This window comes from Hemiscyllium ocellatum, chromosome 26, assembly GCF_020745735.1.
Source record: "Hemiscyllium ocellatum isolate sHemOce1 chromosome 26, sHemOce1.pat.X.cur, whole genome shotgun sequence".
Taxonomy (NCBI): domain Eukaryota; kingdom Metazoa; phylum Chordata; class Chondrichthyes; order Orectolobiformes; family Hemiscylliidae; genus Hemiscyllium; species Hemiscyllium ocellatum.
Window position 1 is genome coordinate 14673978 of NC_083426.1, and position 15052 is coordinate 14689029.

The 15052-nt window shown below is 40.5% G+C and overlaps 1 protein-coding gene across 1 annotated transcript; it reads left to right on the forward strand.

Annotated features, from left to right (window-relative positions):
- The first annotated feature begins 1168 nt into the window (after positions 1 to 1168).
- On the forward strand, positions 1169 to 10706 carry LOC132828155 (pepsin A-like). The gene is made up of 9 exons (XM_060845081.1): positions 1169 to 1224; positions 1322 to 1484; positions 3338 to 3455; positions 6695 to 6813; positions 7514 to 7713; positions 9186 to 9305; positions 9436 to 9580; positions 10303 to 10401; positions 10560 to 10706. The coding sequence occupies exons 1-9, from the start codon at positions 1169 to 1171 to the stop codon at positions 10704 to 10706; spliced, it is 1167 nt and encodes a 388-aa protein (XP_060701064.1).
- Positions 10707 to 15052: the final 4346 nt, after the last annotated feature.

The following is a 15052-nucleotide window of genomic DNA, read 5'->3' on the forward strand; positions in this document are numbered from 1 at the left end:
AAGAACTAAAGACTCTGGGCCTCCTGTACCTCCTGCACATCCTGAGGGGAGCTTCAGCAGTGGCCTCTTCCTGTGGAAGCTGTTCAGCAACTGCTAGAAGTTACTGCTGCTCCCAGACTTGCTGGAACATCTGTGCTCTCCGTCCATTTGTCTCTGCCCTTGTTACATTGCAGCCACACCAACAACAGCCCCTGCTGTAGTTTGCAGTGCACCAGTGAGGAGATTATCTGAAAGAAAACTGGTCATTTGCAATGTGAGCAGTCACCATTCCCATCACTCACAAATGACAGTTTAACATCGTTCTCCATACAATGGGACATGGATCACTCCAACAAGAAAGACCATGGGATGCCTCTGCATGGATGTTTGATGAAGGACTTTATTCCAATGAATGCAGAACCAGTCAGGATCATGTTAGGAGAATGAGGACCCAGACCTTCTCCTCACAGTCCCAAACCACCCAGGAAGACATAGTACACTTAAAGTTCAAGGTGAGAGGAAATCAGTTCCACACTTTAGTGTACCTGAGGAAATCTTATATTATCTTTGTGATTTGTGGCCCACAGATTTTCAAGATTCCATCTGGTTCACAGAGATGACTATCTTCAATCTGCAGAGGTCAAGTTTGCTTGAGACCAGGATTTGCACCCCGCACAGTTGGACAATCCACGCACTTCACATACACAATATTGAGATAGCAGATGGCCTCAACTTGCACTGTGGCTATTTCTGATGATGCAATTGCCCTTGAAGGAATTTACAGAACTCACAGGTCAGGCCCATGTGCTCCATCAGAAGCGAATAATGTGGAACTTGAGAGATTGCAATTTTCCAGCTTGAACACCATTGGACTGAAACTGATTTGAAATTTATTTATTGTTACATTATTAGTGATAAGGCATTAATTGCAGAACACCAAATAAGCTTTGCTTTAAATCCAAACTTTCGCAATTGACTATGACTGAAGTCAATGAGTGCCCTTAATTAATGAGAGATTACATTTGAGATAAAACAATCATGACTACATTAATATTTACTTCTCATATTGAATGATCGTATCGGAGGCCTCGTGACAATGGAGCAGTTTGATTACAGTCAGTATAAACGTCGCTGCTCAGGCACAACACTTCAGATTCTGACGAGTCTCTGAACCAACCCAACTGGCACCATGAAGTGGCTACTTGTCGCCCTCGCTTGTATCCAGCTCTCGGAATGTGTGATCAGGTCAGAAATCGTCAAATGATGAGAGAGAATGTATAACCAGACAGCGAGGACGAATAAGACATGACAAAATTTCTAACTTTTGTTCTTTTCTTGTCAGAATGCCTTTGTTTAAGGGCAAATCTGCCCGTGATGTTCTCCAGGAGAAAGGGCTGCTGGAAGAATTCCTGATGAAACATCCATATGATCTCTGCTCAAAATATCAAGTGCCCTACTGCAGCCAATCTCTGGATACAACGGAACCAATGATTAACTACCTAGATGTAAGTCACCCATCGACAAAAAAAAATTCATCATAAACTATATTTGTTGAAGCTTCTGCATATATTTTCATCTTCCATGAGGCTTTTGTTAATCAGTGATAACAATTCAGTAGATAAACTGTGCTTTTGGAAGACATGATGTTGTTCTTTAACCTGTTATAATTAACAACACAAAACCCAAAGGATGGAATTTAGATATCAAGTGTGGCTGTTGTCATATGCTGAAAATCTCTCGGAGAAATATGGATTAGTTGGGGAAAGCTAAGTAAATTATTTATTTTTTTCAAATAACAGATTGTCATAATGTGTAGACGAGCTAAAACCATTTGACCAAGTGCCATAGACCAAGCTTTCCAATAAAGTTAAAGCCTGTTGAATGAAATTAGCACAATGGATATAAAGTTGACTGAGTGACAAGTAGTGAAGTGTTGTGATGAGCAGTTATCTTTTTCAGTTTGGAGGAAGGTATAAGATTGGTTTCCCCTGGGATCAATATTTAAAGATTTGGTCTATTTCAATGGTCTGTACTTGGATGTGCAGGGCACAGTGTCAAACTTTGCAGGGGAAACAAAATTCAGAAGTAATGTGAACTGTGTGAAACGTAGAAGTCAAAATGAAGAGGACAGAGATAGTTCACTGGATTGGGCAAACACTTATTCGATAAAATTTACCATCGTTGTGTGAAGTTATACATTGCAGTAGAAAGGTCAGAGAGACAATATGAAATAAAGAGGGTACAGGAGTTAAGAGATCTTATTGTACACATGTACAAATTGTTTGAAGGTGGCAGAACTAATTAATTAATAAGGTACACGGGCTTTATAAATAATTGCACAGAACATAGGTGCAAGGAAGTTATTGTATAAAACACTGATTCAGCCTGAACTAGAGCATTATGTCCATTCCAAACACAACAATTAAGGAATGACGCATTAGAGAAGGTCCAGAAAAGATTTACGAGAATGGGTTCAGAGGTGACGAGGAATCTCAGTCACAGGGATAGTTCACACGGGTGGAAGCTGGGGCAGTTCTGTGTGACGAGGAGTGAGTCAAAAAGAAGTTTGTTGGAAGATTCTGAATCATGAAGGATCAGGAGAGTGTGGACAGAACGGAAGTTCCCCATTGGAGGAACGGTGATTAGGAAAGGAAGAAATGGAGTTTGAGGAAAAACAATTGAGCACAGCTATTGACGAGGATCTCCAATGCACTGCCTAATAGGGTGGACAGGGCTACTTCAATTGCAACTTTCAAAATGAAACTGGAGAATTAACTGAATAAAAATGCTTCCAGGATTGTGGGGGAAGATAATGGAGGAGGACTACATGAGTTACTGTTGTAGTGAGTCAGCAAGACATGCTGCAATGAATGACCATCTGCTTTGCTTGTAACTATTCTCTGATTGTATGGAGCTTGATGCAGAATACCAAATCCAGTATAACGTCAAAGCTTCTGTTGCAGTGTAAGAAGTTACTGGTGACACCTTTTCTCACCAATGGCTGATATTACAGTTTGCACTTAATTAGCTGCGGGAGAGCTGCTGGCTGGTCTAGTATAACAGTTTGGCATTATTTTTAACAGCAGTTGGATTTGAGATATGATTTGAGATCAAAAGGGTGAAAATTGAAATGTAACATCATCTTAGCAATGGGATATATTACTCAGCAAAACAACAGAACAGAAAGATCGCTTATTCTTCCAAACTAACTTGACTGCGTCTATGTCATTTATTTCATAAAGTGGTTATAGGGGGATTTACCTTTGTTAAAGGGTATAGAATATAACAAGATGAATAACACGCGTTGCTCACTATATTCCCAGTTGATAAGTTGTGCTCTTCTCGTTCTTGCTGACAGTTGTCATACTATGGAGCAATCAGCATTGGGAATCCACCACAGAGTTTCACCGTCATCTTTGACACAGGCTCATCCAACCTCTGGGTCCCTTCAGTTTACTGCTCTGAACAGTCATGCAGTGAGTAAATGTTACTGCCGATTTAAACATGTTTCTCCACATGATCACTTTTCTTGTTGAATTCAGCTGTAGAACAAGATTGAAAGAGAATGATATTTCTTGAATATTTGTAGCTTAGCTATGAGCTTTGTAAACCATCAAAAGGCTTGGAGAGAAATTTATTAGAATGCTAATTTCTTGATGGTTTTAGCAAAGGCTTTCTCTGGGAATGGACAAACATTTGAGTGAACCTACTCTAAAAACCTAACATGAATTTAAAATAATTACCAGTTTGTACTCCAAGGTAAGAGGTCTTGCTGCTTTCGTATATCTTCACTTCATGTGGGACGGAAACTCCAAGGTTGATTCAACATGAGAAATTGTTGGCCATGGAAAGTATGTCTATCACACAGAGAAACAGGTTGACTGCCAACCTGGAAATATGATACACCTGATAGTAAGTGGTAAGAGCTGAAGACCTTCCCACTCAGCCATCCTGCAGAAGGCAATTAGCAGGAAAAATCCAATAAATGTTTATGGTACAATGTTCAGAAATGAGGCAAGGATAGAAGACAAAGAGATAGATGGGCAGGAACATTGCAGCAAAAGTTAGTGCTGTGTTTGAAATGACAAATCAGATTGAAAGGCTGAAAGAATGTAGAAAGACTCCCCAATGTTATAAATAAACGAAACAAATTAAAAGTGTCATATGGAGGTGAGTTCTTCTTGACACTATGTCCTGGAATCTCAGAAAACCTTTCAGTCTTTCAAATTCATGTTGGTCTCTGTAGTGTCAGTGCCATTCCCGGCTTCAGCACCACAGCTCCACTGGTTGATTCCCTCGAAATCCCATCAAATTTCTTTCTGAAGTAATTGATCAGTTTGATGACCGTCACCCCCGTGGGCAGCAACTGCCAGGTCAGTACCACTTGCAGAAAGAAAGGCACCTCCTGATATCCTTTTGCATTTCTTGCTCCAATCCCTCAATCCTGCCTCTTATCTGATTAGCTGGTGGCAAAAGCTTTGCTTGAACTACTTGTCTAAAATGTCACAAAAAATTCTAATCTTCTTCAGTTACTCATAGAGTCACAGAGATGTACTGCACAGAAACAGACTCTTTGGTCCAACTTGTCCATGCCACCAGATTTTTCTAACCCAATCTAGTCCCACTTGACCCATATACCTCTTAACCCTTACGATTCATATACCCATCCAGATGCCTCTTAAATGTTGCAATTGTACCAGCCTCCACCACTTCCTCTGGCAGCTCATTCCATACACGCACCACCCTCTGCATGAAAAGGTTGTCCCTTAGGTCCCTTTCATATCTTTCCCCTCTCACCCTAAACCTATGTCCTGTAGTTCTGAAATTCCCCACCCCAAGAAAAAGACCTTGTCTGTTTATCCTATCCATGCCCCTCATGATTTTATAAACCTCTATCAAGACAACCCCCAGACTCTGACGCTCCAGAGAAAACAGCCCCAGCCTATTCCACCTCTCCCTATAGCTCAAATTCTCCAACCCTGCCAACATCCTTGTAAATCGTTTCTGAATCCTTTCAAGTTTCACAACATCCTCAATTTCCCTCAATGCCCAAGAGAATATCCCCAGCTTTTGACCAAACATAGTTCCACCCTGAAAGAATTCTGGTGTCTAAATGTATTTGATTATTGTATTTTTAAGCAACATCATCGACAATGCTAACTGAAGGGCATCCCCCAGTTCACCAGATTGTATATATGTGGGGGAATGTATACAGCTACCTAGACTACACCTCCTCCCCCACAGCTACCTAGACTACACCTCCTCCCACTCTGACCCTGTAAAAACGCCATCCCATATTCCCAATTCCTTCATCTCCGCCGCATCTGCTCCCAGGAGGACCAGTTCCAATACCATACAGCCCAAATGGCCTCCTTCTTCAAGGTCCGCAGTTTCTCCCCAGACGTGATCGACGATGCCCTCGACCGCATCTCCTCCACTTCCCGCTCCACCGCCCTTGAGCCCCGCCCCTCCAACTGCCACCAGGACAGAACCCCACTGGTTCTCACCTACCACCCCACCAACCTCCGTATACAGCGTATCATCCGCCGTAATTTCTGCCACCTCCAAACGGACCCCACCACCAGGGATATATTTCCTTCCCTTCCCCTATCAGCGTTCCGAAAAGACCACTCCCTCCGTGACTCCCTCGTCAGGTCCACACCCCCCACCAACCTAACCTCCACTCCCGACACCTTCCCCTGCAACCGCAAGAAATGCAAAACTTGCGCCCACACCTCCTCCCTTACTTCTCTCCAAGGCCACAAGGGATCCTTCCATATCCGCCACAAATTCACTTGCACCTCCACACACATCACCTATTGCATCCGCTGCACGCGATGTGGCCTCCTCTATATTGGGGAGACAGGCCGCCTACTTGCAGAATATTTCAGAGAACACCTCAGGGACAGCCGCACCAACCAACCCAACCACCCCGTGGCTCAACACTTCAACTCCCCCTCCCACTCCACCAAGGACATGCAGGTCCTTGGACTCCTCCATCGCCAGACCATAACAACACGACGGTTGGAGGAAGAGCGCCTCATCTTCCACCTAGGAACCCTCCAACCACAAGGGATGAACTCAGATTTCTCCAGTTTCCTCATTTCCCCTCCCCCCACCTTGTCTCAGTCAAATCCCTCGAGCCCAGCAGCGCCTTCCTAACCTGCAATCTTCTTCCTGACCTCTCCGCCCCCACCCCACTCCGGCCTATCACCCTCACCTTGACCTCCTTCCACCTATCGCATCTCCAACGCCCCTCCCCCAAGTCCCTCCTCCCCACCTTTTATTTTAGCCTGCTGGACACACTTTCTTCATTCCTGAAGAAGGGTTTATGTCCGAAACGTCGAATCTCCTGTTCCTTGGATGCTGCCTGACCTGCTGGACTTTTCCAGCAACACATTTTCAGCTTTGATCCCCAGCATCTGCGGACCTCACTTTCTCCTCGATGAATGTATACAAGCAAGCGTATGTCCTGCACAGAGAACCTCATTACACATGAACACAAAATGCCTTTCAGGATTTCTCCTCAAACGAAAGGCAACAGGTAAACATGTATGAAGGTTCAGGAATTTGGAAAGGATTATTTGTAAAAACTGAAACATTTTTCAAACGTGAAGTAATAGATGATTTTTTTTAACATAAAGCTCTCTTCCTGTGTTAGATTAATTGCTCAAACATTTCTTATTAATATCATGACATGGATGTTCCATTACAGCAATGCATCACAGATTCAATCCCACTGCATCTTCAACATACCATTCAAACAACCAGGGTGTATCTATCCAGTATGGAACAGGCGCCATGAATGGAATATTGGGATATGACACTGTCAGAGTAAGTCAATTGTGAACTTATCAAATAAATTAAATGACACAACACTCATAATTAGTGTCTAATGTTACAGCTAGAAAGTGCAGACACTAAATTCTTGCAGTCCAACTAACGTGTTGTTTCAAATAGAAGCCAAGACATCGTGTGAATACGTATTGAGAAAGTTGCAGAGTGCGTGCCAACTTGCAAGACAATGATTTGAAATAAATCTTGTCCGAATCCTTCCCATTAGAAATTTGACAAAAGTGTTTCCTATATTCCCAGCCATTCGGGCCAATTCACATCCTTATGTCTATTGTGTTGCATATGGAATATCACATGTTTTGGGAATCTGTCGTAGCAAAGCAGTAACACTCTGAATCCAACGATTGCGAGATCAAACACAGTTGTACAAATAATGCAGACCGAGTGAACTGGAGTTTTCTTGCTTCCCAGTGAACTGAATGGAAATAACCACAAGCTACTATTCAAGGAGGGACATACATTTCCTCCCTCATTGTTTTTCCAAAATGTATCCACAAGCCAGGATTGCTTAAAAAGGTTTTATTGTTAGTTTATCTCATTGGTGTTCATCATTAGCTGTGTGGGTATTGAGAAGCCTACTTGACAAGAACTGTTGAAGCAAATTAAAGGGGAAGTTTAATTCACAAGACAATGTTTTGCTGAATTCCTCAGGTTTTCTCACTTGACCTTATCTTCCTAGATTTCAAACATCAACATCCGCAATCAGGAATTTGGTCTCAGTACTAGTGAACCCGGTGGCTTCTTTTCCTACGTTAAGTTTGACGGAATTCTGGGCATGGGCTACCCATCTCTTGCAGCATCAGGAGCTACAACTGTGTTTGAGAACTTAATGTCTCAGCATCTGGTGGATGAGCCTCTCTTCTCTGTCTACCTGACCAGGTAAGCACTTCTCACATGATTCTTACTCTATGCCGCTGAATGAAGCATGAAGTGGATATTTTCATTGGCATTGGAGCGGATGTAGTCCATTCAGCCCTGTGAATGTTTCACTCAAAATACCTATCTTGCCTGAACTATGAATATCCTTTTTCCTGTGTTGGGATGTCATGAAATCAAGCTCAATGGTGAATTTGAGTAACATGTGAGAGTCAATTATATAGTCTGGTACAATACCTCACATATGGAAGACCTATGTGCTTTTTGGTTCCCAATGTGCAGTTGATCAAAGGTTCACTCAATTATTCCCCGAGATGAGAAGGTTATCCATTGATGAGTGGCTCTGTAAATCCATTCTATATTCCATGGAATTCAGAAGACGGAGAGGTGATCTCTTTGATGTTCAATGAACTGTCACCTGTCACTACTCCCTATGATTAATTAAATAGAGGTGTGGTCACTTAGAGAGAGAGAGAGAGACTGAGAAAGAAAGACTACAACTTTGTTTGGCAGTTGCGAACATTGGAATAGATGCTTTAAATGCAGTTGAATTAAAACTTACACTGCATGCCTGGAAAATGGAGTATCATTTCTGTATTTCTCCAAGGTTGAATTTCTCGAAAGATTCACAAGGCATTTTGCCGAGTAGAAACCGTTAGTAAGTTTCCCTCTGAGCTGTGCAATCGAGAACACAGTGGCACGATCCCAGGGTTAATGGGCAGTCATTTCGGCTGAAATGTTGAGGATTGTATCAAATCAGAACATCTGAACATTTTGCATCTGCACACATGACAGTTGAGAATGCTCCATTGTTGAGAAAACTTAAGGCACAGATTGAAATATCTTTTGGTTCAGAAAATAAAGTACACACTATATTTCTACTGAGTTCCTACAGCTGCTGATTACAAGTCTTGCTAGGTTTGTCTGCAATATTAAAGACACTTTTTTAAGATTAGATTGCTTACAGTGTGGAAACAGGCCCTTCGGCCCAACAGGTCCACACCGACCCGCCAAAGTGTAACCCACCCAAACCCAGTCCCCTTCACCTAACACTACTCAAACAAATGAATTGATTGTGGGGCATTTACAGCGATCTTGATGATGTGAAATTAATGCATCAATTCAAATGCATTCTTTCAAAGTGATTTGATTTCAACATTGAATCTCTTCTCTGGCGTCATCAACCCAATTCTGAATTGAAAGCAATAAAATCGAGCAGAGCACAGATTATAACCTGTTTAATTCATTGAAAAGACATAGTTTTTCGACTTGAGCAGTTAGTATCTGATGGAATTGTTGGTGTTGCCCAGAGTATTAATGGCAAGCTTGTACTCAATGACTTTTGACGAGTGAATTATGAAAATGACGTTGATACAATACAGGAAGTCTCAGCACCAAGTACTAGTTCCCTAAACCAAAAATATGATGTTTTTCTTTGCTTCTCAGCTTGCTTCTGGTTTTTCTATGTTTTACAGACAGGACGGTGCATCTGGAAGTGAAATTGTGTTTGGTGGAATTGACTCAAGTCACTACACAGGTCAAATTCACTGGGTTCCCGTCACTCGTGAGGCCTATTGGCAAATCCTCATTGACCGGTAAGTGATTACCCCCATCCACAACTAGGATCGATACTTTGAACTGACTTAATTTTGTGTTGTTCATTAGCCCAATCAGTTTGGGAGCTTTTGAATGTTCATTAACTCTTGATTCATTTCTCTCCCTCAGGGTGACAATCAATGGGCAGGTTGTGGCCTGCAGTGGAGGTTGTCCAGCCATTGTTGACACTGGCACTTCTCTCCTTGTTGGTCCCAGCACACCCATCAACACCATTCAGCAGTACATTGGAGCAACTCCAAGTTACTATGGCCAGGTAGAGATAGCATGTTTTAATACACTTCTAACATTTAAGTTATTACAATGTGCAGTTGAATATATTTGCAAAAATGTTGCAAATTCTCATTGAGAATTTACTCAACAAAAGCCTATCAGTTTCTCACAGTTTGAGTGGGGGGCCAAAGATGCAATTATTGGAAGTACATGTTAAATTAATTTTAATAAAGATGTGACAATACTCACTCTAGTCAGCGTACACCACCGGAAATTATGCAAAATGCATCAGTATTTGCGGTAATATTCAGGTAAAGAGATTTTACATTTTTGAACCTGCACATTCTAGGACAGAAGTTTCTTTTGAAATAGAGTGCAGCATTAGAAGGAAAATCTATTTAATCCAAAAAACAGTTCTCACTTTAAAGTTGAGATGAACACAAATATTCAAAACAAAACTGAAATTGCTGGTGAAACTCAGCAGGTCTGGAAGAAACTGTGGGAAGAAAGCAGTGATAACATTTTGAGTCCAGTAGCCCTTCAACAAATATTCAGAAATATTAATAGTTAATCCTAAACGGAAGTACTTTACATCCTCAAAACTGCCATTCCTCTCATTAATCTGTCACTTTTATTTGTGCATTCAGATTGTGACACATATTGCGTTCTGTCATGATGTTAGGATTATGTTATTGCACCATGAATTTTTTTTAATAAATCCTTACATGGACACAGTGATTGAATACTGTCTCTGTTTCCTTGCAGTACACCATAAACTGTAACAATCTGTACAACATGCCCAATGTGGTCTTCACAATCAATGGAGTCGATTTCCCTCTTCCTCCACAAGCCTACACTTTGCAGGTATGTTTTTGGATAACTATACTGTGCTAGAATATACCTAAAATTTCAAAAGATTTAATGGAATGCATTGAAAATATTCAATACTCTTCAATGATGTCATGCTCACTAAAGGTGATGATGAGATGAGCCAGTGTTAACTGTGCTTGTTTTCCTTACAGAGCACTTACAACAACCAAAGAAGCTGCATGAGTGGATTTGGTGTGACTGGTGGAAGCCTCTGGATTCTGGGAGATGTTTTCATTGGGGAATATTATTCCATTTTCGACGTGGGGAACAACCGTGTGGGCTTGGCTAAGGCTGCTTAATTCCTTCGTTTACGTTCTCATTAAAAACTCACCCTGATCGGTATTTCCGGGTTGATGTTCAGTGATCACGTAGTACCCCAGCACTGCAGTTGTCACATGGCTGCACAGTAAAGTCTTCATTTCTTGAATGACTATGAGTAAAGGTATACCATTGGCAATAGCCTGTGGACTGTGCTCAGCAGTGCTCCACATTAACTTATAACAAATGAATGTGATTAATTCCCTTGTCAAGGTGGGTTTTTAAAGAAACAGATTAAGGACACTGGATCTGGATTGGAAATGAGAACATTGAGACAGTCTAACTATTCCCACACTTTGATTGTGTAGCACTTTTACTTGGTTCATTCTTGGTTCTGACATTCGCTGTGATAAACTCATGGAGCTGTGATACTCTCCAGAGACGTGCAGGTTTCTGTTGAAGATAGACGTTGTCTGCAGTGAAATTTGAGTTGGTGTAAATGTGATCCTAACATCACACAGCTGCCTTTTCTATTCTCTGGAATCTTCTCATTACAATACCTTCTAAAACGATACAATATAATAAAATCATGAAATGCAATTGCTCAGTTTTCTGTCTCTTATTCCTTTTATGTCTGTGTGCACAGGCATCAGAGTTCATTTCACATTTGAGTTGTTTGCTGTAATGATTGATTCATTTCATAGCTGATCAGATGCCAGTAGAAATTTTGTCAGTCCTGGGAGACGGTCTTGTTAATGACTGTGAACAGAAAGTTGGATGGGTGAGCACTAGTTCTGATTCCATTTATGTTTCAGAATAATTTCATTGCAAATTCCCAATCTTTCAAGCTGGCACTCACAGTTCCACTTCAGGCTAACTTTTAGTGAACCCTGGTTTAGAAATTCTAAGATGGCCAGCAACACTCCCCAGATTTCTGTGCAGAACTCACCCTATGTTTTCAGATCACCACTCACTGTCTCCTGAAAGCAGGTTAACCACTTACTTTTGAGAATGTACATTTCCTGTTTCACAATGCCAATATCAATTTAGGATTTCCGAGAGAGGATCTGAGGCATCGAAGGGCAGGACAAGTAACAGCCAGACTGATTGAATATGCTGATTAAAGAAGAGACAGGGACAATAATGGAGGAAGTAAAAAGTTGCCAATGTAACTCTATTCTACAAAAATGAGTGAAATACAAAAATAAATTTGGAAGATGTAGGTTTAAAAAGAATCATAATTATGACAGTGGAGACTTTTAAAATATTTGAATAGAATTCTACACATTTTAAATGCTGCTCTGTACGATTGTAGTTCCGCATTTGTAGAATCAAGTTTTCAGAGCCAGAGATGTTGATCAATCAGAATGTAAGGAATAGAAACAGGAATAGAATTCCTGAGTTTGTTCAGCCTGCTCTGCTTTCTATAAGATCATGGCTATCTTTATTATGGCCTTATTTCCACTTCCCTGCCTGCTCCTGATAATATTTGACTCCCTTGTAAATCTAAAATCTATTGAACAATTTCACAAATCCAAGTGACATTGCTGTCTGGGATAGAGAATTGCACACATTAACAACCCTCTCTGGGAGAATACTTCTCCTCGTATCTATCTTAAATGGGAGATCTTTTACTCTGAATCTGTGCCTCTTGGTTGTATGTTACCCTATGAAGGGAGTCATAATCTCAGCATCTAAGGTCTTTGTTGTATCCCTTCTAAAGCCTCAATATCTCTCATTATCTGAGGCACTTAAAAAAGAGGACACAATGATCTAACTGAGCTTAAACTAGGGTGTTTTATTTTTAAAATGACAAAATAGTATTCAGTTGTTAAAAGTGCATTATTAACAGTGTTTCTCCACAGAGGTTTCCAAAATGTTTCATTTACCACAGCTTCACAGCAGGGATTTGAACCTGTTATGGTTCCAGCTCTTGTTATTACTGGGCAAGCCCGATCCCAGACTCAAACCTGGTTTGATACATCATATATTGTTTCTTTTCATTTTAATGAGGTGTTCCGACACTGAAACATAAGCACGCGATGTTACAGAGTGTGCTGTAACAACAAAAGAAAAACTTGTTAACCAAGAGAAATGAAGATAAAATACAATAATCCAAACTATTTACAGATTCAACATTTTCAAACAAATAGCAAATCTTTTCATCCCAGGACACTAATTTAAAAATTCTAAACAAAACCAGCATCCCTAGTATCGTATCCGAAAGCACTCCTTATACAGCAGTCAAACCAGAGAAAGGAAATATTTTCCTAACACCTCAGTAGGCTTACATAACTTACAGAATGCTGTCAGCTTCTTCCTGGAGCAATCATTCTTCTGATCTTAAATGTACGGAGATTCAAATATCCTCTTCGTTTTTTTTAATCCCAGTGCTTCTCATTTGTTCTGTCACTAACTCTGTACTCACAAGTCAGCTTGTAATGGGATATTCTTCCCTTCACAGACAAACTGCTCTGTACATCTATACACTTCTCTGCACTGCCAAAAACAAAGCAAAGCTCTGAGCTATGTGTGCTCCCTCTAATGTTATAAAGAAACTAAACCTGGAAATTTCTAACAGACCTTAAAGTCGACCTTACCAAATTGTAAAACAGACTAAAGGAACAGAATACCCACTAATGCTGCAAAGGTCGCTTGCACAAACTGTCTTAAAGAGAAACCACATCGTTACAGAAATACTTTAAAAAGTTCATTATTAACTCAGACATGCAGAAGACCCATGAGTCACAAACCAAATTTAAAATAAATTATATACAAATATTTTAATCATGTAGTTTATATCACAAAAAGATAAAAACACATTAACATAAGAAATCAGAGCCGGAGTAGGCCATCCGGCCCATCAAGCTTGCTCTGCCATTCAATAAAATCACGGCTGATCTTTTCATGGACTCAGCACCACTTACCCGTTTGCTAAGGGGTTGCTTACCCCTTAGTTCCATTCAAAAATCTATCCATCTTTGCCTGAAAAATATTTTGACAGCTTGACAGACTTGTGAATTTGCAGGTGAGGTATACAGTGACATTACAGTGAGAGCAGTATAATGTAGATGCTTTGAACAAGTGTAATTGAGGACAGAGATGGCCACTACATGGTCAACATTTATATCATGCAGATTTGTTTGAAGAAACTCCTTGAAGTCTAGTCTGAATCTAAAGAAAGAGACAAACTCATAGCAAAACAACAGAGGGTGATAAATGACCCAACAACCCTAGAAAAGATTTGGAACCACATGAATAAATGATAATCATCCAGAATTGTGGAGTAGGTACCTGATCTTCTGAAAATAGAAAGAACTACAGAGGTTGGAAATCAGAAACAATTATTGTTGGAAAAGATCAGCTAGTCTGGCAGCAGATTCTGAGAAAGTGTCTGTGTGCAAATGTTAAACCTGATCTTTTAATTTGAGAGAAATTGTGTTTATTACTTTAAGTGTATTACTGTTTTAAGATAGCATAGACAAGCAGTCAGCAGCTGAAATGGGATTGTTGATAGAATGAGGCTACAACAGTTGTGGAAACAGCAACTAGCAACTGCTGCACTCCAAAGGCAAATCATCATTGAAAACGAGGTTAGAAGCACCAGGGCATGAACATGAGCAGGAAAAGAGAGAAAAGCCAGAAACACTTCAAAAATACAGAGGCTGTCGGAAAGGAAACTCTGTGAAGAGCAACTGAAGATTGCGAGAAGTCATGTTAGAGAACCTCAAGTGAGAAAGGAATAGTTTTATGAAAAGCAATGCAAATATCTGAGGGGGAAGACAAAGGTGTGTAAAGGGGATTTCTTACGCCTGGCAGGGAGCATCACCAGCGTTGATATCTGATGTCATGAGATGCAGCTACAAAGAAAAGTGAAAGGAATAGAAAATAAATTTTGACAGCACGACAGACTTGGGAGGTTCTTGAGTTTAACTTAAACTGAATATTAGCAAATTAAGCAAAAGCCTGTTGAAAACTAATACCAGAAGCTGAAAAACGAGGAAAACTTAAAGTTTTAAAAGGATAGTAATCAATGATTTGCTTGCCATTTTTGTTGGAAGATTTGTAAAGGCTGCAGTCGGAGAATTTAATCTCACAATTCGTCTCAAAGAAAGTGCTTGGTGCTTTACATTGAGGGAAAACATTCATTTTACCCAGGAGTAAGCTAGAAAATGTCACCTTGTCTGAAGAAGTTGGGAATATTGTTAGACAGCAGTGCTAACCACCGTGTCATTAACAATATCTCTGGTAAGGAAACCACTCTAAATTCAGACGTAAGCACTGAAGTATTTGCGTTCACCCATTTCATTCAAAACTTCATGAAGGAGAGATGAACGCCTTCATTATTTCTTTCAAACAGCACAGCAGTTAACGTGGTCAATCTAAC